The following is a 21,443-nucleotide window of genomic DNA, read 5'->3' on the forward strand; positions in this document are numbered from 1 at the left end:
TAAAAAAATAAAAAAGACAAGCTCTCTGAATTTCATGGTTTCTCTTGTCTTTGTTTTCAGATGACCTCCAGCCTTCAGAGACTCTAGATGACAGAAAAAGAACCAATTACAATTGCTTACATTCCGTGTTTGATTCCTTTAACATAACCATTACATTTTTATTTGTAACCATCTGTTGGCCTACATAACCACAGGGGATGGCTACTGATTTGGTTGTAGTTGCTCTTGAATCTGAAAAAAGTAAAAACTTTTTTTTTTTTTGAACAACTGTAGTTTACTTTGCAGATCATCAGCCCTTAACTGCTGTAGCAAAAGAGGAAATAGTACTTCATTCCCATAAAAAACCCTCTGAGTAGATCTATCTTGTTTAGGAGGGAGAGCGAATCAAGACCAATTTGCCAATTAATATTCATGCAGATTTTAAATTCAAAGTTTCACATGCATGCATCCTAGAGTCATGATTTATGAAATTGACTCAGCACTTCCAAGGTATGCTGTACAAAGACTTTAACGTAGGTGTCATGTCAAGTGTAAAGCTGTTATAGTTTCTACTACAGGCTGGCAGCTAAATGATACTACAGCCTCTCAGCTGCAGCCTATAACTCATATATATAGAGCTGCAGCATCAGCTACACACCAAGCCTTACTACCAAACTGTTTACTCACTTTAAATATGTGAGTGTTTCCAGCACACGGCCACTGGAGGTCACCAGTGCTGCACAGCTCTACAAGAGAGCACCGGCTAAACTTAGATAGGGAACTTGATCTGGAGTTTTGGTTGAAAGAGGACCCCCACAAAACCATAAAACAGTTATGTATTAGGCTTAAACATAGGACATACAATCTGGTTGGCATGATGGTTTATGACTGGGCAATTTAGACAATCAAATTTTGTATGAAATGCACTAAAATGTAAGGCAAGCCAAGTGCAAACCTCCGCTCCTCTTTGATACAGATTTACAAATGGAATCAAAGGTTTTACAGAGACACAAAAAGTGGGTCACTTATGGTTCCAAGTCAGTTTTCTGGGGGCTGGAGGTATTTCCCATTACTCACACCCAGTTTGTTCAGACTGCTGAACCCAGCAGAGTGGCAGGCAGATAGCCTTCTCCACTGAGGGCCAGTCTTGCCATGATCAGCAAATACAGGCACCACCTCTAATCCCACCACCATGGAGCCGCTCCATTGTCATTTTTTTTTTTGCAGGCAATTGGCCTCAAAGAAAAGACTGTAAAGAGCAGGTTGCACAGAAAGCAGTATACAAAAGTAGCCTGAAAGTCAGCTGATTTAAAAAATTCAGAATATGTAAGTGATAATATTTTTGTGTGTAAAAGATGTTTTTTTTAAATTATTTAATGTTTCAAGTGCACAGAGGTATTCAAACACTTCAGTATAAAACATAACAGTTAGAGACGCCATTACAAACACAGATGAACAAAATAAAATATAAATAAATTTGACAAAAAAATCGATAAACAAAGAAACAAATAAATAAATAGCTAAATAATGAATTAATAAATGAACAAACAAACAAATAAATAAATAAGGGGATCATTAAGAATTTAAAAAGTTATTCTAATGGTTTACAGCAGCCAGAATTTTAATTGCTATGTAATTTTTAGGAGTGCAGGATTTGTGAATTTAGTAATACATGTAATATTGTCGGTCTCGCTCATCGACAAAATTGTGGGCGTTTTCCTTAAGACCAATCCAAATGCCGTGCGCTACAACGATGAGAAAAACAACGTAGTGTTGGCCAATCCGCCTCGTCCTTCCCCAGCTGAGCTGTTTCGTGAGACACGAGGGCTTCTCAAAACTCATTCACTCCTATGCTGAAAAGGAGTATTTACACACTAGCTAGATAGTTAGCAGTTTTGACGACAGCAGATTATATTCAGAATTACTCGTTGCTCTCATCGGGCAGCCCGTGACCAAAGTCTGTAGGCGTACAGTGTTACTAAAGGAGTAATATGACAAAAATCCTCTCAGCTTACAACCTAGTTAAATCTCTGAGGCATGGATGTCTGGTCAGCAGGAGAGTCGGGAACTCGTCCGCCTGGCTGAGAACCCACACTAAACTTTTTAGCGTGAAGGTAAGGGGGTGAATGAAATTGGGTGTTGTCGATGAAATGCTATCCTTCAAGTGACTTTACTAACTTATCTTTGTTGTTTCCTTACAAGTATGCTATACCTACCGAGGCAGGCTAACGTCAAGCCGCCCTGTCCGATTGTCACGTCGAACTCTATTTAAAATCTGTCAACTCTGGGCTGCCTTGCTTATAAACAGACGAACATACCACATACAATATTACACAAGCCTTTTTCCGAAACACCCGGAGCCACTTTTCACCTCGGCACCGATACAGCACACCAAGCAGCAACTATACCAATAAAAGTTCAACTTTATCAATTGATTTGCGGTCATCCCCAAAATCGTCTCGAACCGAAAATACACCGTAGTGGGCGGCAGCGAGCAGTGTCAAGCAAAGCTAAATGTCAAAAAAATATTGAAATAACTTCTGCTTGGTGAATTGTGTGTATGCCGAATTGATGAGTGGCTCCTTAAGATTCAGAAAAGGTCTTGAGTCATGGTTTGAGGTATCTACTTGTGCCAGTACATAAGGCCAAATTAAACTGTAAGATTTTGAATAGAGTTTAGGCGGACTGTTCTCTCCCTTTTAAAGTGTTGCAGTGTTGTGCAACGCAGATGTGGAGTCCGTTGCAGGTCAACTCTGCAAAGAACTGAAAATAAAGGAATTCTAAAAATTGCAACGATAGCTGATGAGACCATGAGACCGCTAGCTTGCTGGCTAGGTAAACGTGTCATTCTTGATGATCTTTGGTACAAGCAAGTCTTCAGGAGAGTTGCATCATATTTGGTAGTTAGAAACAGGTTTGCACCTGGACGCAGTTGCCACGCATCTGCTCATGCCATACAGGCTTTTACTAGCTAATGTGTTACATAATATCCATCTCTGCAGCTAACTATAATCAGAGATGTGGTGGACGGTAAACCCACCTTATTATTTGCAGAGTTTACCCAAATTATCTGTATTGAATTCACGTAAATTCATTGATTACATCATAGTTATATGAGGCATATCAGGCAGTTAAGGTGCTGTAGGACGAAGAATCGTGCAGGTACAAGCACAAATGTAGCTCTCCATGGTAGAACGATTCTGTATGGAGCCATCTTAAATTTGGCCCCTGAGGGCCATGGCGGCCACTTTTCAAAATGGCCACCGAATGTCTTTGAATCCAATTATGAAGGGAGTCATTATTCATTCATTTTGATCAATTTCTTTTTCTCAAATTGTTCTTGTCAGATGTAAGAACAGACATCTCAGGACATTGTTGAATCTTTTTCTACCATAGAGAGCTACCTTTGTGCCAAATTTGGTGCTTGTATCGCCAAGTGCACAAATCTTCCCCATTATAACTATAGACCTGATGTAAGTTACATGATAATAAGGATTTTTTTAAGGAAAGAAAAATGATGTTTGTGTGAAAATATAGATTTTTGCTTCTATTGGTAGTTGTTAGTTCATAGTCTACCCACCTTTTATGTATCACTACATCACTGGCTATTATGTTTATATTTATTTTCAGAGTAAGTGACACTTGCTGTTATTACATATCTTTTTTTTTCTCCCTCATTCCTTTCACTCGCTCTCTCTCCCTCTTTTTATCTCTCGCTTTTAATCTCTCACACACAGAATACAGAACAACAGAATTGTCTGTCTCAGCATTCACAGCACAACATAGTGGCCTTCAGTTTCAGTCCCAGAGAATCACAGCTAAACTAAAAGTCTGTTCCACATCTCTTATAAAGTAGACAAACTGCCAAGCACTTCTGCCGATGGTCTTCCCAAACTCGCCCTCGCCTTACCCTCAGGTGAGAATTTGCTTGTCATCTGCCTGGCTCTCTTTCCACTCCCAGGCCCAGACGGCCCACCTGGTTCTGGAGGATGGCACCAGGATGAAAGGCTTCTCTTTCGGGCACGATACCTCTACAGCCGGGGAGCTGGTCTTCAACACCGGCCTGGTGGGGTAAGAGGGAGAGACGCTGACATAAGCCTACCTCTATTGGATTTGAGACAAAACAGTGCACAAGAACAATAGCAGGTCCGATTTTAGGATGTGCAGTAGCAACAAACCAAAGCAGAGTGGGAAATAACCAGCATGCAAACAGACGAATCCCAGGTTTCTCCTCAAACTGTCAAATAGCTGAATCGCTTTGTGAATTTGCAGCATCACTATATGAATGTTAAGTGTATCCAATTGGTTTTGAAAGGGTTTCATAAGACCTAGGGATGTAGAATTGTCCATGGGTTGAGGCCATGACAGCAGCGAGCTTCAGCCTGACCGCATGCCACAGAATCCCGGCATGAATGCCCTGCTATTCCCTGATTCTCCAGGTATCCCGAGGCCCTGACCGACCCCAGCTACAGAGGCCAGATCCTGACCCTGACCTACCCCATTGTAGGGAACTACGGCGTGCCCAACACCCAGGAGCTGGACGAGCTGGGCCTCAGGAAACATGTGGAGTCAGAGCGCATCCAGGTCAGAAACAACAAGTACACTCAACAAGTGTAGGGGTTTCAGGCTTTTTGGAGACATCACTTTATTGCATTGGTTTCTTCTTTTTTTATCTTGTCCTGATCACTGCCCCGACTTGAGTTATAGCCAAGGAATATGTGGCAGCAGCAGTTAATAGTCATAGAATAATGATACTATGCTGACGACAATGCAATTTTGCAGTTTAGTATAATAACGCAGACAGTGTTTTCCATACACTAACACTGTTTTCCATACACTAACACTGTTTTCCATACACTAACACTGTTTTCCATACGCGGTAGTAAGTTTTCCATATGTGGTAAACTGCGGTACCACTCTCACTGCTCGACCGGTGGAGAGGGCTTCAGCAAACAGATGCTAAACTGAAGAACAGTCACAGTTAACAGTCACGGGGCGAAGCTCTGATGCATCAACCAACCGGTCCAGCTGAGAGCTGAGCTCGTCGAAAAGTCACCGCTGGCCGGAGTTGTGTTTCAGTCAAACCTCCCCAAACAAGAACGCCAGCATTCTTCTTCTTCTTGGCAGTTTGCGGTAGCCAGCGTTCTTTCCAAAATATGCAGATTAGATGCAAATCACACTCCTCCCCCTCCACTGAAAACCCCTCCCCCTGACGCCAAAAGAGTGCCAAGGAAGCTGTCATTGAAAAAAAAAACTTCGAAAAAAAAAAATAGTTTTGATGTTTTCTTTTTCAATGCCGATGTTTGTTTTTTTCAGTTCAATTTTCGTTTTCAATGACAATGTCCTGTTTTTCAATGCCAATTTTTTTTCACTTCCAAATACAATGCCAACAATGAAGTCACTGTTCTGGCTCCATACCTATACATGTTAGTAGCAAGAGTTGCAGCAGCATGGCATTAAGCTGGGATTTGAACCTACGCAGTTAATGGCCTGAGGCACTAGGATGCTCCAACTTTTGGAGTCAGTATTTGTTTAAGCCTGACGCTGTGGTGTCCCTAGGTATCCGGTCTCCTGGTTCAAGACTACAGCCATGAGTACAGCCACTGGAACTCCGTCAAGTCTCTGGGCCAATGGCTGCAAGAGGAGAAGGTTGGGATTCATGGCACCAAAGTTCACAGTGTAATCTCAGAAAGGGGAAAAAGGACCATGCTGACTGTAAATTTACAATTTGTTCTTTCGTTGTTCAAAGGTTCCTGCACTGTTTGGTGTAGACACTAGGATGCTGACCAAGATCATCAGAGACAAGGTAAATGTAATGGTTTCATTTGCTACATCTTTCACAAATGGATTGGTTGACCACTCAAAGGCTGAATATTTTCTTTGCGGTTTCTCGTCAGGGCACAGTTTTGGGAAAGATTGAGTTTGATGGTCAGCCTGTGGAGATTTCTGACCCCAATCAGAATAACCTGGTAGCAGAGGTCTCAACGAAGGTAACAGCTGCTAACCATTATTATTCTACACCCCAAAACACTTGTCTTCACCATAACACTAGCTAACCTGTACAGTAGAACAAATCAAAACACATTTTCTCTACACTGTCTACACCCTGTGGTGCTGAACGCTGACCTCTCTGTGACCCCCCCCCCCCCCCCCCCCCCCCCCCCCCCCCCACCACCACCACCACCACCACCACCACCACCAGGAAACCAAAGTGTTTGGAAAAGGAAACCCCATCAAAGTGGTGGCCGTTGACTGCGGGATCAAACATAACATCATTCGCTTGCTGGTTAAGGTGAGACACGGGGATGGAGGCAGGTGGAGCTGAAGCCTAGATGGATTCACTCTGACTAGAAAATAAATCCTGAGTATGAGCTAGTAATAGATTTGCTGCTGAGTGTGCTAGGTTAGGTTATGTTTGTTGATACCACTCAGTTTCTGAATTGCAGAGCAGGTTGTTTCAAGTGTTGAGACTAATAGTGAGCTTAGAAAGTCCTAGGTAATGTCATGAACTACGGATAAGAGTAAGTGTCCATACATCTATGATGGGAGGTGCCTACTTGATAACATAACCTTCATGGTTACCTAACCTTTCATAACCTTTTTCCTTTGGCATCCAAGCAATCTTTCTGCATGGGTTCTCTCTGAAAATAGCACAAGGGAAACATACATCATGTGTATTGCGTAATCACTGGTGAAAGTATCTCCGTGTCTGTGTGTCTGTCTGTATGTATGTGTGTGTGTGTGTGTGTGTGTGTGTGTGTGTGTAGCGGGGTGCTGAGGTCCACCTGGTGCCATGGGACCAGGACTTGATGAGTATGGATTACGACGGCCTCTTTATCTCCAACGGGCCTGGAGACCCGTCTCTGGCCCAGACCCTCATTCACAACGTCCGCGAGGTAGGAGGACATGGTGCTGGTTGATAAGCTGCATTTGAGAGGAATTAAACCTCAGTGGATCTTAGCGTAACCTTAGGACAGGCTGTGAAACTTCACTTCAACGCCGCAGTTACTCTTAATCCTTAATGTTTTTATGTGATGCAAACTGTGTGCAATTATTGACAAGGATCCATGAGTCAACATACTGAGATGTAACTGGTTAGACGTGGTTATCGGGTGTACTATTACGTAAACCTTCATATGGTAATAGATTCTCTCATTTGAATTGAAAGAACAGCCGTTAGAGAGTAATGCTTTCAGTTCATTAAGTGTGTCGTCAGTGTTACGCCCTGTATTCTTCTTCTTGGTTCCTCTGGCATCAAAATGAATGAAGACTCAGCCAGCATATTATTTTTAGTTCTCCAGGGTTTGGCTGGGATTATGTTTATATAATGGTCTGTACCACCCAACCTAATTAATATTTGTGTGTGTTTGTGTTGTCCTGTAAAGGTGCTGCAGAGTGATCGTCCCCAGCCGGTGTTTGGGATCTGTATGGGAAACCAGATCACTGCTCTGGCTTCAGGGGCTAAGTCATACAAACTGCCTATGGGCAACAGGTAAATAGCTAAGAATACTTATGACGAGTGATGGGACGATATGCTTATCTCATGATACAAACTACTTAAGACATACACGCAGACTCTTAAGCATCCTCAGAAAGTTTTTCAACGCTGTGGACATTCGTATACTGTGGATATGTTTAGCGTGGCACTTGATAATGGCCTTATACATGAGCAGCTGTAATAGATATTTTTTTCACCTATTCAGTTCACAGTGCTGTTTAACCACTTCTTCCACAAAGAACTTCTAAATGCGTGCGTTAAGCATCTCTGTGGTCCCCTAGAGGCCAGAACCAGCCGGTGCTGAATGTGATGACGGGCCAGGCCTTCATCACCGCCCAGAACCACGGCTACGGCATCGACAGCGAGTCCCTGCCGCCGGGGTGGAGCCCACTGTTCGTCAACGCCAACGACGGCACCAACGAGGTTGATTTCACTCCGCATGAATGTCCAATCAGCTGTTACTATGTTCATAAAACCACATATGTGAAGATTTTGGTTCCATGAGTTTTGAGGGAAAAAAGCACAAGTTTCTCCTACAAAATGAGTGTAGATATGAAAGTAAGATTCATAAAAGTAAGATTCGTCATTGAATATTAGCGGTTCTTAGCAGTATACAGACCTTAGTTTACAAAAAAAACACAAGATTTTAAAAGGATGTGTGTAAGATGTGTTTTTTGAAATATTGACTGATGAACTGCAGGAAGCATTTTTTCCCTAAAATAGAGATACTACATTTTGGACTGAAATCCTTCATTTGTTGTCTTTGTGTTGACATACGATGACAACAAAAATATGACTGAAATCATTCATGAATACCGTTTGCTCGATTTCATTTTTCTTATATTAACTCTGCATGTTTTCCAGGGCATCATGCACAACACTAAGCCTGTCTTCACGGCCCAGTTCCACCCCGAGGCCAAAGGCGGTCCCACAGACACAGAGGTAACGTTGCACTTAAAATGATGGAAATGATTACTGAAATGCGTCGTTTCTGTGGGTCTTATTCACACTGACTATCCTAGAGAACATTCTTTGCGGAAAGGAACACTCTGATTTCAAGAAGCAGCTTCCCATAAGCATCTTAGCAGCAATAAGTATCATGTTTTTCGCTTTTGTTTTGCTTACAAGCGAGCAAAAATAATCTTTAGGGAAACCCAGACGAGAACTTTTATGCCTACAGATGAAGGCAGAGCTTGAATTTTGCATCAGCCACTGGAATTACTTTGGATATTTAGAAATTCAATTGGCTGGTGGAATCTTGAAGCCACCATGGCTAAAAAGACAGTTTAATGCCCTGGGTGCAGGAAGCCAAAACTGAAAATGAGACCTTATATTATTTCTATAATCCTATTCAAACAGTGCTCTATACTGACTTGCTTTTTTTGTTCCTGCAGTTCCTCTTTGATGCCTTCATGTCCCTGATCAAGAATGGGAAGAATGCCAACATAGTGTCAGTCATGCCTAAGAAACCCAGCATCCCTCCCAGAGCGCAGGTCAGTTGTCTCACCACTGCTCATGGAATTTCTGGAATATCATGGGGTGTATTCGAGGTGTATTCCAGACAGGGAAAGTCAGGGAATTTATAGGAATATACCAGAATGCATTTTACAACTTGTTTTTTTTTCGCATTCATTGCATTAGATGGTGGTTTTCAGCTGTTTTTCTCCACAGAAAGTCCCAGCTGTAATGGGAACCAGTCTGTTTTACCCCTTTACAACTTCTGTACTGAAAAGCAACACTTACAAACCAGGAAGGAATACAAGTTAGTTTAGGTCATGGAAGCGCTCTGAGTTATAGAACGTTAGGAAAAAGTCAAGGAATTTTACATCAGGGCCACTGCCTCGTGAATGGGGCTTCAAGCTGCAGAACGTGTGTTAGTGTGTGTGTTTCCCATCTGTCTCAGGTGTCTAAGGTGCTGGTACTAGGCTCCGGCGGTCTGTCCATCGGCCAGGCTGGAGAGTTCGACTACTCTGGATCTCAGGCTGTCAAAGCCATGAAGGTAAGAGGATAACACAGCAGTTTGGATGTTCTCTGTATAGAAGGATACAGCTATGATGCCCAAATGTGGATGTGAGCAGTATATGTATTATATATCCTCATCTTGAAGGGAATATCAACTGCAAATCAACATAACACTCAGAAAATGTCTCAGAAAATATAATTTTGTGTTGCTGGGAATTGAAAAGGGTTATTTATTTAAGACGTATTTTATTAGAATTCATTGGAAAAGGGAAAACTTGATGATCATCAGAAGAGCGAAGGGCTAATGCTGTCACTTGTCAGTCAGCTATTCAGTCAGCTATTCTGTATGTCCTTAAAAAGTCTGAAAAAAGTCAAACAAATTATTTAAGGCCTTGAAAAGCATTATCATGTCGGAAATACAATGCTTTTTTCACTATGCAATGACAGGTTTTTAGTGCTGCATGTTCACTTTTAGATTAATATAGACCAGGGTTGTTAGTGCAATATGCAAAATATGTTTTTTGTTTCTCTTTTCATCCTGTCTGCTTTACTAAACTTCATGTTCCTTAATTAATTTCCTGTTGTCCCTTTTCTCAAACTGCCCATTCATAGTTTCAGAACTTTAATTAGCTATGTTGAGTTAGAAATAGGCTGGTTTTGTCAGCTTTGTTTCTTTATTTTGGTTTTTACGTTTATCTTAAATTCAGTTCCAGGTAGCATTATAAAATCTTAGGTATTAAAACTCTTAAATTTGTCTTTCTGAAACTTGCACATAGCCTGTCATTGTAAGACCAGCCAGTATACGTATGTGGTAACAGCACATCACTTATACATTACCTACATATTCATTCTTCAAATCACTGGTTTTAGTACATCCAGGCTAGTTTTGATTTAAGTAGTGATATTACTGCCTTACTGAGTGTGATAAAAGGTAGAGAAGCACATGGTAAAAGATTTTTCTTAAGATTATGGCCTCTTCTCAGAGGCCATAAGCATTTATGCTTGGAAACTTTATTTAGACCTGCAGCCCCCTCAGTGAGCTATATGTCTCCCTCTTGTGGCCATTTTAAATCTAGCAGTTTCTCCTCAACAAGGAGTTCATCCCCACACCATACACTGATATGACAATTTGTTTAATTCGACAAGCTTGATTGACGTGATTACACAATAACGAACATTCGTAGATTGATTATTCATGAACATCACCAAATAAAAGGTCAAACTGGGCCAAGCAAGACATATTCTGTGGCGACTTTATTAGGCACACCTAGCAAGTACCTACTAGGACCCACATTTTGGCTCCGTAACAGCCTGAATTTTTCAGCTCCTGGATTCAACAAGGTGCTGGAAAGGTTCCACAGGGAACTTGGACCATGTTGACTCAATAGCGTTACCTATTCTTCTTTGGTTTAAATGCGGGGCAAAGTGAGAGTTGAAAGAATTTTATCGGATTGACAGATAACCTCACATAACAGGTCAAATAAAAGAAGTGAACGTAAAAGTGAGGGGAGGGAAAAACAAGGGAAATTAATCTTTAGGAATTCAATCACTAGTCATTCAGCTTCATCACACTTCACATTTCTTTTTAAATAACTAATAATAAATAATCACATTTTGTGCTGTTACTGCAGGAGGAGAACCTGAAGACGGTGCTGATGAACCCTAACATAGCCTCGGTCCAGACCAACGAGGTGGGCACCAAGCAGGCCGACTCCGTCTACTTCCTGCCCGTCACTCCGCAGTTTGTAACTGAGGTCATCAAGACGGAGCGTCCGGACGGCATCCTGCTCTCCATGGGCGGACAGACTGCACTCAACTGTGGTGAGAAGCTTGTGTGTGTGTGTTTTTACGCAAGCATGCACTTGTGTGTCTGCTTGACTAGGCATGGTCGCTGATTTCATGTGTGCATGTAAGAGATGTATGCACTCGTAGTACTGTGTAAGGCACTTAGGATAAAAGCATTTCCCCAAGCGTGTCTCTTAAAAATTGTGTCTACACTTGTATGTTTAACCCTGCGTCTGTCTGTGGATTGGTGCGGCCGTGCGGCATCAGGAGTGGAGCTGTTCCAGAGTGGCGTCCTGCAGCAGTATGGGGTGAAGGTGCTGGGAACCCCGGTGGAGTCCATCATGGCCACAGAGGACAGACAGCTCTTCGCCGACAAACTGATGGAGATCAATGAGAAGATCGCTCCCAGTATCGCTGTGGAGTCGGTAAGGATCAGAGTCCAGACAAAAGATAGCATTCACTATGAAAATCTGACACAGCTGGTGGACGACTAGGAATGCACATAAGTAATTCTGCACATCCTGCACATGTTATCTACAAGTGTAAATTGCATATATTAGTTACGTGAATAGTTTTGATAATGCATGTCTACACACCTAGACACTTTCTTTACATATGTATGGCCTTCTGTAGACCTGGTAGCACATTTAGCATATTCTGTATATATGCTGTAAGTCCACATATTTGTGAACATATTTGTTATGTTTGTCTTTATATTTTCACATTTTCTCATCTTTTATATATTGCATTATTGCATATCTATTTTTTTTTATATATTTTCATATCGTACATAGTTATCATTCATTTATTTGTCTCATTATGCTCTACTGCTGCTGTTTTACACACCCTGCATACATGCTGTTATTCATATTTTTTATACTTTTCATTCTTAGCTATGCTTAAGTTATGTGTAAAACCCGACATTTGCTCAATTCTTATGTACGCTCTATTTTTCATTGCTGTTTCCTATTACTATTTACTGCTGCAATGACCCAATTTTCCTATGGGGAAGTTTCATCTAATCTTATGCAGTGACCTATTTCTTTTACTTTAATTACACTTAAGTTGTAGCGGTTTGACTGGTTTGTTTGGGGTGCCAGCCAGGCCTCAGCCTGACAAAGTTTGTTTGATTCACTCTAAGTGAAAAGAAAAAAAAAGACATTAAGGCACATTAATAGACATCAGCAACATAACCTTCATGTACCCTAACAAGTATCTGGGTAAAAAAAGATCCAGGTTTTTCTGAGACAAATTATCTGATTTTGAAGTGAAGATTGATGTTTTACCATTTGAAATGCGTATGCAACCATTCAGCTTCGAATATCAAACTGCCTTGTTTAACAACAGCCACCGGTGGATTGTTGCACTGCTATCCAGCCCTTTAGTCTACTTTGATGGCTCCTGAGCCATCAAAGCCATGTAATGTTGGTGTGTGTCTTTCAGGTGTCAGATGCCCTCAAAGCAGCGGAGCAGATTGGCTACCCGGTGATGCTGCGCTCGGCCTACGCCCTGGGAGGCCTGGGCTCCGGCCTGTGTGGCAACAAGGACAAGCTGGAGGAAACCGCCCGCAAGGTCAGAATACACGGTGCATGGCAGGGATGCACCCATCAGGCTTTCTGGGGTCGATTCTGATTGCTGATTTTTTTTTTTGCAGTGCGATTGGCTGTTCACTGATCCGATCGCTGATTGAAGTGATGCATTTTACTTTCTACTAACAGCACAAGCTGGCATATCCATGTGTAAATAAATCCTAGGTTGTATCCAAACACAGAAGTTCTATGTTACTGTGTGCTTGATGACTGAGGTGCTTCCTCACGTATTTCCACTGGCAGCGCATGGGAAGTTTTTCATTGCGGCAGCCTTCCGTCCAATATATTAAACGGGTTCTAATCTCTGATCATAGGCTGTGAAATTCAAAGCACAACATCAGAAATGAACTGTCAATGCCAGATGGACGACATGCCTACGCTACTAACGCTCTGCTGACTGCTGCAAATTGGCTCATACTTTTTACGGCATGCATTCGACCGCTTTCCTGATCCGACAGTTGAAACTTTGAATGTTTATCGTCCAATTATGATCGGTGGCAATTGATCTGTGCACCCCTAGTGCTACAAGTACTACAGCACTACTACTATTACTATACTACAGTACGAACGGACTTCCGTGTTTCTTTAGATCCAACAAAGCTTTTCAGACACCCTTTTCCTACCTTGTCAGTAGAGTGATATCTAGGGAAGCTCTAATGTTGTTTTTGCAGCTGCAGACCTGAGAGAAATAGTTGCTGAATATGTTTTCATCAGTTCAGAAAACATGAGGAGCAATTAATCAAAACTTCAAATACTGGCGAAAAAGGCCAGATCTGCTTCTGATTTTGGCCCATGCATTATGCCAATGTTAATGTAGTCATAAAGCTGGTAAAATAATAATATTCTGTGTATATGTATATATTGCAGGCCCTGGCCATGAGCAGTCAGATCCTGGTGGAGAAATCCCTGCTGGGTTGGAAGGAAGTGGAGTATGAGGTGGTGAGAGACGTGGCTGACAACTGTGTCACCGTCTGTAACATGGAGAACTTTGACCCACTGGGAATTCACACCGGTACTAAAACACACACCTACTACATACTATTCCTCTCCTCTCCTCTCCTCTCCTCTCCTCTCCTCTCTCAAGTTCAGAGACCTAGATTTAAGTTAGTCCTAGCCCTAACCCCTCTCCCCCTCCAGGCGACTCCATCGTGGTGGCGCCGAGCCAGACGTTGTCCAACGAGGAGTACCACATGCTCCGCGAGACGGCCATCAAAGTGGTTCGCCACCTTGGCATCATCGGCGAATGCAACATCCAGTATGCCCTGCACCCCTCGTCCCTGGAGTACTGCATCATCGAGGTCAACGCCCGCCTCTCCAGAAGCTCTGCGCTGGCGTCCAAAGCCACCGGGTGAGAGAATATATGCACATGAACACACATAGATGCACACAACATGTAGCTCTTGCACCTGTTCAGTAGGATACAATATAGAATATAGGACTCAAAATGCAACGTCGCAGTTTTTCTCCGGGTCATTCTTGGAACCGTATGATAATGAAAGTTTATCTGGGCTGGACACCTTGCACTTGGCTGAAGGAATCTCACACTGTGGTCCAGCACTAGTTAATCTTAGTCTCCCTGCCCATGCCTCCCAGGTACCCGCTGGCGTTCGTGGCCGCCAAGCTCGCTCTGGGCATCCCCCTGCCGGAGATCAAGAACGCCGTGTCAGAGAAGACCACGGCCTGCTTCGAGCCCAGCCTGGACTACATCGTCACCAAGATCCCCCGCTGGGACCTGGACCGCTTCCATGGCATGTCCCTCGAAATCGGCAGCGCCATGAAGAGTGTCGGAGAGGTGGGGGAGGATCCTATTCACTCACCACTCACTTACTCACTACTCGCCCAGAATATATTATGATATCTCTCCTGTATTCAGGTGATGGCAGTGGGCCGGACCTTTGAGGAGAGCATGCAGAAGGCCCTGAGGATGTGCCACCCATCGGTGGACGGCTTCGTTCCCCGGCTGCCCCTCAAGAGAGCGTGGGCCGACAGCCTCGACCTGCAGCAGGAGCTGGCTGTGCCCTCCAGCACCCGCATCTTCTCCCTCGCCAAGGTACACTGCTCTAACGCAGTCACAATAATAATGCATTGTATTTATAACGATCTTCTCATTAAAATCACATTTTGAAGTGTTGCAGAAAAAGGTAATTACAAGCAGGTAAAACACAGCAGGGAAGAATGAAATGCAAAGTGCCAGTGGCTTACCTCCATAGGAATGCCTGGTTGTCTTTGATATCTCGCCTTGGTAAAATAGAAGTGGAGTAGTTTTGCATACTTGGAAAAAACATATAATGTCTGGGAGGACAAATCAGAATTGTATCTGAAATGTATTTTCGCTTTTGTCTGTTTTTGCACCGGCCCTGTGCGGTGCTGCAGACCTGGCTTGGCTTCTTCTTCTTAGAGAGCTACTTAATTTCAAAGAGACTTTATCGGATGAAGGTGATACAGCACTTTAACGACCGTATCTGGACACGGGGTCAAGCTCCGCCACTCAAACACAGGGATGCTGCGTGAAGCAGCGCGTGGGGAAAAATATCCACAGGTCCACCACTTAAACATGCTTTTATTACCCGTTGAGAGGAGAGCAGGCTTGAGGTCGAGTCAGTGTCAGACCTCCAATAGCGAGAGCTCGGCGTCCCGACAGTGGAGATAGATTTGTCCCCTTAAATGCAGAATGAGATCATTGAAGGTGGCGGCAGCATTAGGGATTAATGATCCACATCTTATCTCCAGGCTATCAAACACCCAACGATAACCCCTCAAGGTGGTTGGCACAGCCGCTGTCACTGTCACCTCACCTCCCTACTCTCTGCTGCCCACCAGTTTGAGTCTTAATACCCACATTTGCATGCAAATCTCTGGTCCACACCCATTGAAAGCAGTAGGTTCTTATGTTGGAAAATCCCCCAAAACAATACAAAAAATACAGCCTGGGCTATAAACACACACCCACCCAATGACTGACATGCATTTAGAACCTCTATATTAAGAAAGGAAATTAGGGTTGGACTGAGTTCTGATATTTTTTGAATATTGAATATCTTTCAATTTTAACAGTGTAGAGAAAAGTTTCAAGCAAGTAGTCAAGCAAATAAATGAGGTCAAACAAAACGCTCTTCAGATGCAAAAAGAATGTGATTAAAAGTGAAAAAAGTGACATTTTGGTACTCAGGCCATCATCATTTTTTTCATTTCTTGTCACTTCAATTTTATTTTTCCCACCATGTAAATCAATCACATTCTTGATGCATCTGAAGAGCCTCTCTAGCCTTTTTGTCTGTGTGCAGGCATTTTTTCTTCATTCGTTTGATATCTTTGACCATTTTCATGCTCAAAAAATGATCAGTATTCAGTTTTTATCCCAGGATTGTATTCTTGTCAGGGTGGAAAAGCCTCTGAAACAGCATTCAGACCATCATGTGACACTAAAACTCTCCACTGAAAGCCAGACTAATGAAATTCTTTTAGGTGGATTAACAGCTCCTTAAGGCAGGTTGAGGCAGGTTTCACTGCAGGTTTTACACCCCTGAAGCTGTTGAGGAAAATCCTCCCTCACCACACTGGAATGATTTCTCTGGTCAGACATCTCATATAAATGACTAAAGTCCATATGCTGGGTAAGAAAACGGACATAAAGTAAGGCTTCTCTGGTGTGTCAATTTCAAATAGGCTTAATCAAACCAAAAAAAGGGAAATCCGCACTCTCAAAAAAGATATCTTGATTGATTTAATTGACAGTTCAGACATCCCATATAAAAATATAAATCATAAAAAAATATTCACCAGCTGATGATGGAGGACCAACCCTAAAGGAAGCTATTGGAATTAGCTCAGAAGCCTTGTATGAGCAATGCATATGAAACTATTGATGACATTTTGGGGGGCTTTGGATATGAAACATTTTGCTTTAGGCAGTTAAATCGTCAACCACCTTGTTAATAAACTGATGGATTGAGTCTGTTTTATGTTTCTCCCTCCAAGGCGCTCCACAGCGGGGTGAGTGTGGAGCAGATCCACCAGCTGACGGCCATAGACAAGTGGTTCCTCCACAAACTCCACCGCATCACACAGCTGGAGCAGCACCTGGCACAGTATAACAGGTAATACACACACACACACACACACTCACACAGATGCCCACTCTGATGATACAAACACCAGTCAAACTTTGGGGAACATTCATATTTCTGTAGTGATTTGTACTCAAACACAAGTCGACACTCATCAACCTCCAAATTGAAGTTGAACACTATCAAAATGTCTTGAACACAGTTGTTAGAGGTCTTATTTTTTCACTATGCAATGACAGGTTCCTTTGTGCTGCATGTCCACTCTTAGATTAATACAGAACAGGGTTAGTAGTACAACATGCATTATATCTGCTTTACTAAACCCAATTGGACTTCATGTCCCTTAACAGTTAATTTCCTGCTGTCCTTTTTCTTATTCTGCCCATTTATAGTTTCACAGCTTTCATTAGCTATTTTAAATCAGAAATAGGCTGGTTCTCCAAGGTTTGTGTCTTTATTTGGGTTGTTAAATTGGTCTTAAAAAGTCTTAAACTTGGCTTTCTGAAACTTGCATGTACCATGAAGAAATACAAACCCTCTTTGGATGTCTTTGCCCCTTTATTTTGCCCTGACAAATGCTAGTACTGGCACAGCAGTAAAAAAGTGTTAAGTCTGGTCATATGAGACTTATGAGAGCAAACATTACTGACAGTACCAGTCAGTCAGTAGCTGAGGGTGAATACAGTTTACCACATTTTTAGCCTGACACAAACCTTTATGAATGAATTCACAGTAATCATCAGGGTTATATGAGGACAGGGTCTTAAAATAAAAAACTAAAAGCATACTTTAATGCTTTTCTTTAAATATACGTATATATTTTTGTGTATTTTGGCTGATGATGATGACACATTACTGGTCAGCTCACTAGATGTCACTATTGGATAAAAAAAAAAGCTGGTAACATCATTTTCAGGCTGTAGTTTGGTGGTGATGTACTTCTATGTGAGTCTTGTGTGTGTGTATTTGTGTGTGTGTACATGCCTATCCTCCTATCTGCATGTATGGAAGTGTATGTAGATGCTTGCATTGTGTGACCAGTGTTTTGACATCCACAACAAAGCGCTCTCTGCTGCTCTCACGTGGTTGCCTTTATACCTGCAGCTTGTGTTTGGGAAATATCTCTCTCTCTCTCTCTCTCTCTCTCTCTCTCTCTCTCTCTCTCTCTCTCTCTCTCTCTCTCTCTCTCTCTCTCTCTCTCTCTCTCTCTCTCTCTCTCTCTCTCTCTCTCTCTCTCTCTCTCTCTCATATCCCCTTGTTGGCTCCCTCTTCATGTTTCTTCTCGGGTTACACTGATGTATCGGGGCCAATAATGGCCTTTTGTTACATATCGTATATTGGCCAGTTATGTGGTCCACCTCCAATATGAATCAATCAACCAACCACAAACAATCTGTAAAACCTGCAATTACATTTTATTGTCTTTGCACATTTTATTTATTCATTTAATTGTTCAATAATGTTTTTTTTAATTAATTATTCATTTAAAAGCCTAATGCATCTCAGAGTTTTCCCTATCATTGAATAGGTAGGGTGGGTTACCCTGCTTTAAGGAACTGCACACCCATTTAAAAGAATTTCATTAGTTAAAGTGGAGAATTTTAGTGTCCCATGATGGTCTGAATGCTGTTTCATAGGCTTTTCCACCCTGACAAGAGTAAAATTCTGGGAGAGACAAGACACTGAATACTTGTAATTCTTTTACATGTAAACGGTCAAATTTAAGGTATTGAATATCTGCACAATATCTGACTTAAATACAAAAATATTGGTCGAACCCTAGCCTCTTCACACGTCTGTCCCTCTCTTTCTTTCTCTGTCTCGGTTCACCCTCTCTCAGCTGCCCCTCTCTCTCTCTGCCCTCTGGCTCTTTCCCGGACAGCTCAAAGCCGGCGTGGCTTCCTCGGCTCGGCCACAGGTTGCCTGTTCCCTCTGCTCCGCGGGACACGGCTGTTCAATAATTAATGGCTGGGCGTCCGGTGGGCGTCCACTGCCACAGGCCAACGCATGGAAGCCTGTTGTAGTTTCCACTGCCTCTGGAGCAGAGGACATTGGGATAGGGACACAAGAACAGGCTGCCAGACTGATAGACCACAGAGCTGAGCACAGGTGGGCTTCAGGCCCCGCCGGTTATCTGACTCATTCTATGTGTGTGTGTGGTGTGTGTGTCTGTCTGTTTATACTCTCCTTATGAAGACAATAGAAGTCAGTAGGATAAGTTGCAGGTAGACCTATGCTGATTCTTCAAGCCTAACTTTGCTCTCAGACCTGTCACTGTCATTGCTTTCAATGTACATACGATGGCAGCTTTGCCGCCCCCAATGGTGGGGTACAGCAGCTGCCGCTCATGGGTCCGTGCATGGCTTTTTGCCAACGCTGAGTTGACAGATGTTCAACTTTTTCAACTCGCCACCTCTCTTCGATCAGAGAGCGTTTCTGTTATCATGGCAGCCACACCGAAGAAAACCGTGGAGCGCAGGAAGGCAACTACTTTGAAATTAATAATAATATAATACATAAAACAGCGCTCTGCAGGCCCTATCCAGCTGTCGCCCCAGGCAACTGCCTATATTTCCTATGCCATTGACCGCCACTGGGTGACAGTTAAGGTTAGGTTTAGGAGTTAAGGAATGAATGTAGTCAATGGAAGGTCCTCACAAGTATAGTAATATAAATGTGTGTGTGTGTCAGTGTTTGAGAGTGTGTGTTTGTATGCTACAGCAGTAGCATATCAGTCTGTCTTTATGCCTTAAAATACACTCATTGACACATGCGCGCGCACACACACACACGGTGAGATTTCTGTTAGTTGTAAAGGTTAGTGTATTTGATGTATTATGCATAGAGTGTATGCATTTGTTTGTGTACGTGTGTATGTGTATGTGTGTGCATGGCATGTAAACTATTAAGCAAGCTGTCCTGATCAAATGTCTGCACTTCCTGCGGTTCAGACTCTAAACTCTTTTGCCGTTCTCCCCCTCTGTCGTTTCACTGGGGTTTGTTATTTCTCAGCCCAGCCATGTGCAGTGGAAGTTAAAACACACTTGACATTTCCAATATCGTTACGGTGCGAGGTCATAAATAATTCAGATAGGGAGGCGGGAGAGCGCGAGCTGCGCTTTAGCAGAAGGAAGAATTCCTTTCTTGCCTCTCCACCTCCATTTTTCAGTGCACCCTCACACCTCCTGCATTAAAACTTTTATCGATTAAAATGAGTTTTAAACGGCTGCACTTGCCGACCCAGTGCTCAGGCACCTGGGCGCCTCGTTTGTCGATGTGCTATTGATCGCTCTGAGGTGGACCGCTCCTCGCTGTCCACCTCGCTGGATAGGTGAGCCAGCCGTGACCTCATTGCCGGGTCGACTCTCATACTTCACTGGACCTGAAAACACACAGGTAGAAGAGAAGGAGCCACAGATAGAAAACAACATTCAACAATAAACACTTTTGCTCTCGCTTGTCCACTTCTTCCTTCTATCTCAGCGGGTCTCTTCCGTGTGCATCGGCGTAGTGCTGCCGCACTCATGTGCAGCAGGTATTTTCTGTATTTTAATAAAAGCTTTTGAGCTTAAAGGGGACTGCCACCCATTTTAAGAATTCACATGTTATTTCTGTTCCCTAGGAGAGTTCAGTCAGTGTCTGTCAACTTGCACCTTTCTATCCTTAAGCTAGAAAGAGAGAGAGAACCCTTGAATTTGTGATGCCACTGGGATGTAAAATTAGGGGCTGCTCCATTGACAACAAATGGGACACTGACTTGGTGAAGCCATGAGTTTCTATTCTAGCATTGCTAACAGGTATGAACCAGAATTAAAATCTTATTTGGGTGTCCACCTCACTGGATAGGAGAGCCAGCTGAGACCTGATTACTGGGTTGACTCTCATACTTCACTGGACTTGAAAAGACTTGAAAAGAACTACATGGGTTAAGAAAGTCAGTTCCCCATTCATTGTCTATCTCAATGACATCACAAATTCAAGGGTCAGTTCTTTAATTTCTAGCTTTAGGAGTGGTCCATATTCATAAGTGTTGACTGAACTGTCCTGGGGCACAGGAAGAACATATGTGAATTCTACCAGCCTCCACACTGCAATCTACATAGTGTGACACCGGGTCAGACCTGGAGGGGAACCTTGACGGGGAATATGCTTTACAGCACAAAACAGGAGGAGGGCGCTGTTCTTCCATTGCCATTGGAGCTAAAGCTTTCAGAGTTTCTGGCAATGACAGATGGTGGAAGAAATGAAAGGCCAATGGAGAAATCACTTCCAACATGTTTGTCCTCTTCAGTAAAGCCACAGAGAAAACCTTAAGATCCTCTTTGCGACAGGAAGCAAGTGTGAGATAGAGGCTACCAGTCGCCTCGAGCATGATCTTCATTTAGTGGGAGGTTTCTCAGTTCATTTCCAAACAGACCATGGACCTAGGAGCGAGAACATGATCCGACTGTGATCCCACCCAACTACAGGACACACAGTGCATTATGGGAATAACACGAGAGTCTAATATCACAGGAACGTGTTTAATAGGAAAGTAGAAAATGTTCCAGGTTGCTTAACTTG

General features: G+C 42.8%; 1 protein-coding gene across 1 annotated transcript in view; it reads left to right on the forward strand.

The window, feature by feature from the left end:
- Window positions 1-1,843: 1,843 nt before the first annotated feature.
- cps1 (carbamoyl-phosphate synthase 1, mitochondrial) overlaps window positions 1,844-21,443 on the forward strand; it is a 55,658-nt gene continuing 36,058 nt past the window's right edge. Inside the window, exons 1-21 of the mRNA XM_071923138.2 lie at window positions 1,844-2,093; window positions 3,941-4,050; window positions 4,419-4,563; window positions 5,539-5,628; window positions 5,729-5,785; window positions 5,877-5,969; window positions 6,182-6,271; window positions 6,747-6,875; window positions 7,365-7,471; window positions 7,759-7,900; window positions 8,342-8,419; window positions 8,872-8,970; window positions 9,381-9,476; window positions 11,071-11,260; window positions 11,492-11,649; window positions 12,668-12,796; window positions 13,681-13,825; window positions 13,951-14,161; window positions 14,407-14,605; window positions 14,687-14,863; window positions 16,792-16,910. Of these exons, the coding sequence (XP_071779239.2) occupies window positions 1,971-2,093; window positions 3,941-4,050; window positions 4,419-4,563; window positions 5,539-5,628; window positions 5,729-5,785; window positions 5,877-5,969; window positions 6,182-6,271; window positions 6,747-6,875; window positions 7,365-7,471; window positions 7,759-7,900; window positions 8,342-8,419; window positions 8,872-8,970; window positions 9,381-9,476; window positions 11,071-11,260; window positions 11,492-11,649; window positions 12,668-12,796; window positions 13,681-13,825; window positions 13,951-14,161; window positions 14,407-14,605; window positions 14,687-14,863; window positions 16,792-16,910 (2,687 nt within the window). The 5' untranslated portion in view covers window positions 1,844-1,970. The remainder of the gene's footprint in view (window positions 2,094-3,940; window positions 4,051-4,418; window positions 4,564-5,538; window positions 5,629-5,728; window positions 5,786-5,876; window positions 5,970-6,181; window positions 6,272-6,746; window positions 6,876-7,364; window positions 7,472-7,758; window positions 7,901-8,341; window positions 8,420-8,871; window positions 8,971-9,380; window positions 9,477-11,070; window positions 11,261-11,491; window positions 11,650-12,667; window positions 12,797-13,680; window positions 13,826-13,950; window positions 14,162-14,406; window positions 14,606-14,686; window positions 14,864-16,791; window positions 16,911-21,443) is intronic.

This window comes from Centroberyx gerrardi, chromosome 10 (genome assembly GCF_048128805.1).
Source record: "Centroberyx gerrardi isolate f3 chromosome 10, fCenGer3.hap1.cur.20231027, whole genome shotgun sequence".
Classification (NCBI taxonomy): Eukaryota; Metazoa; Chordata; class Actinopteri; order Beryciformes; family Berycidae; genus Centroberyx; species Centroberyx gerrardi.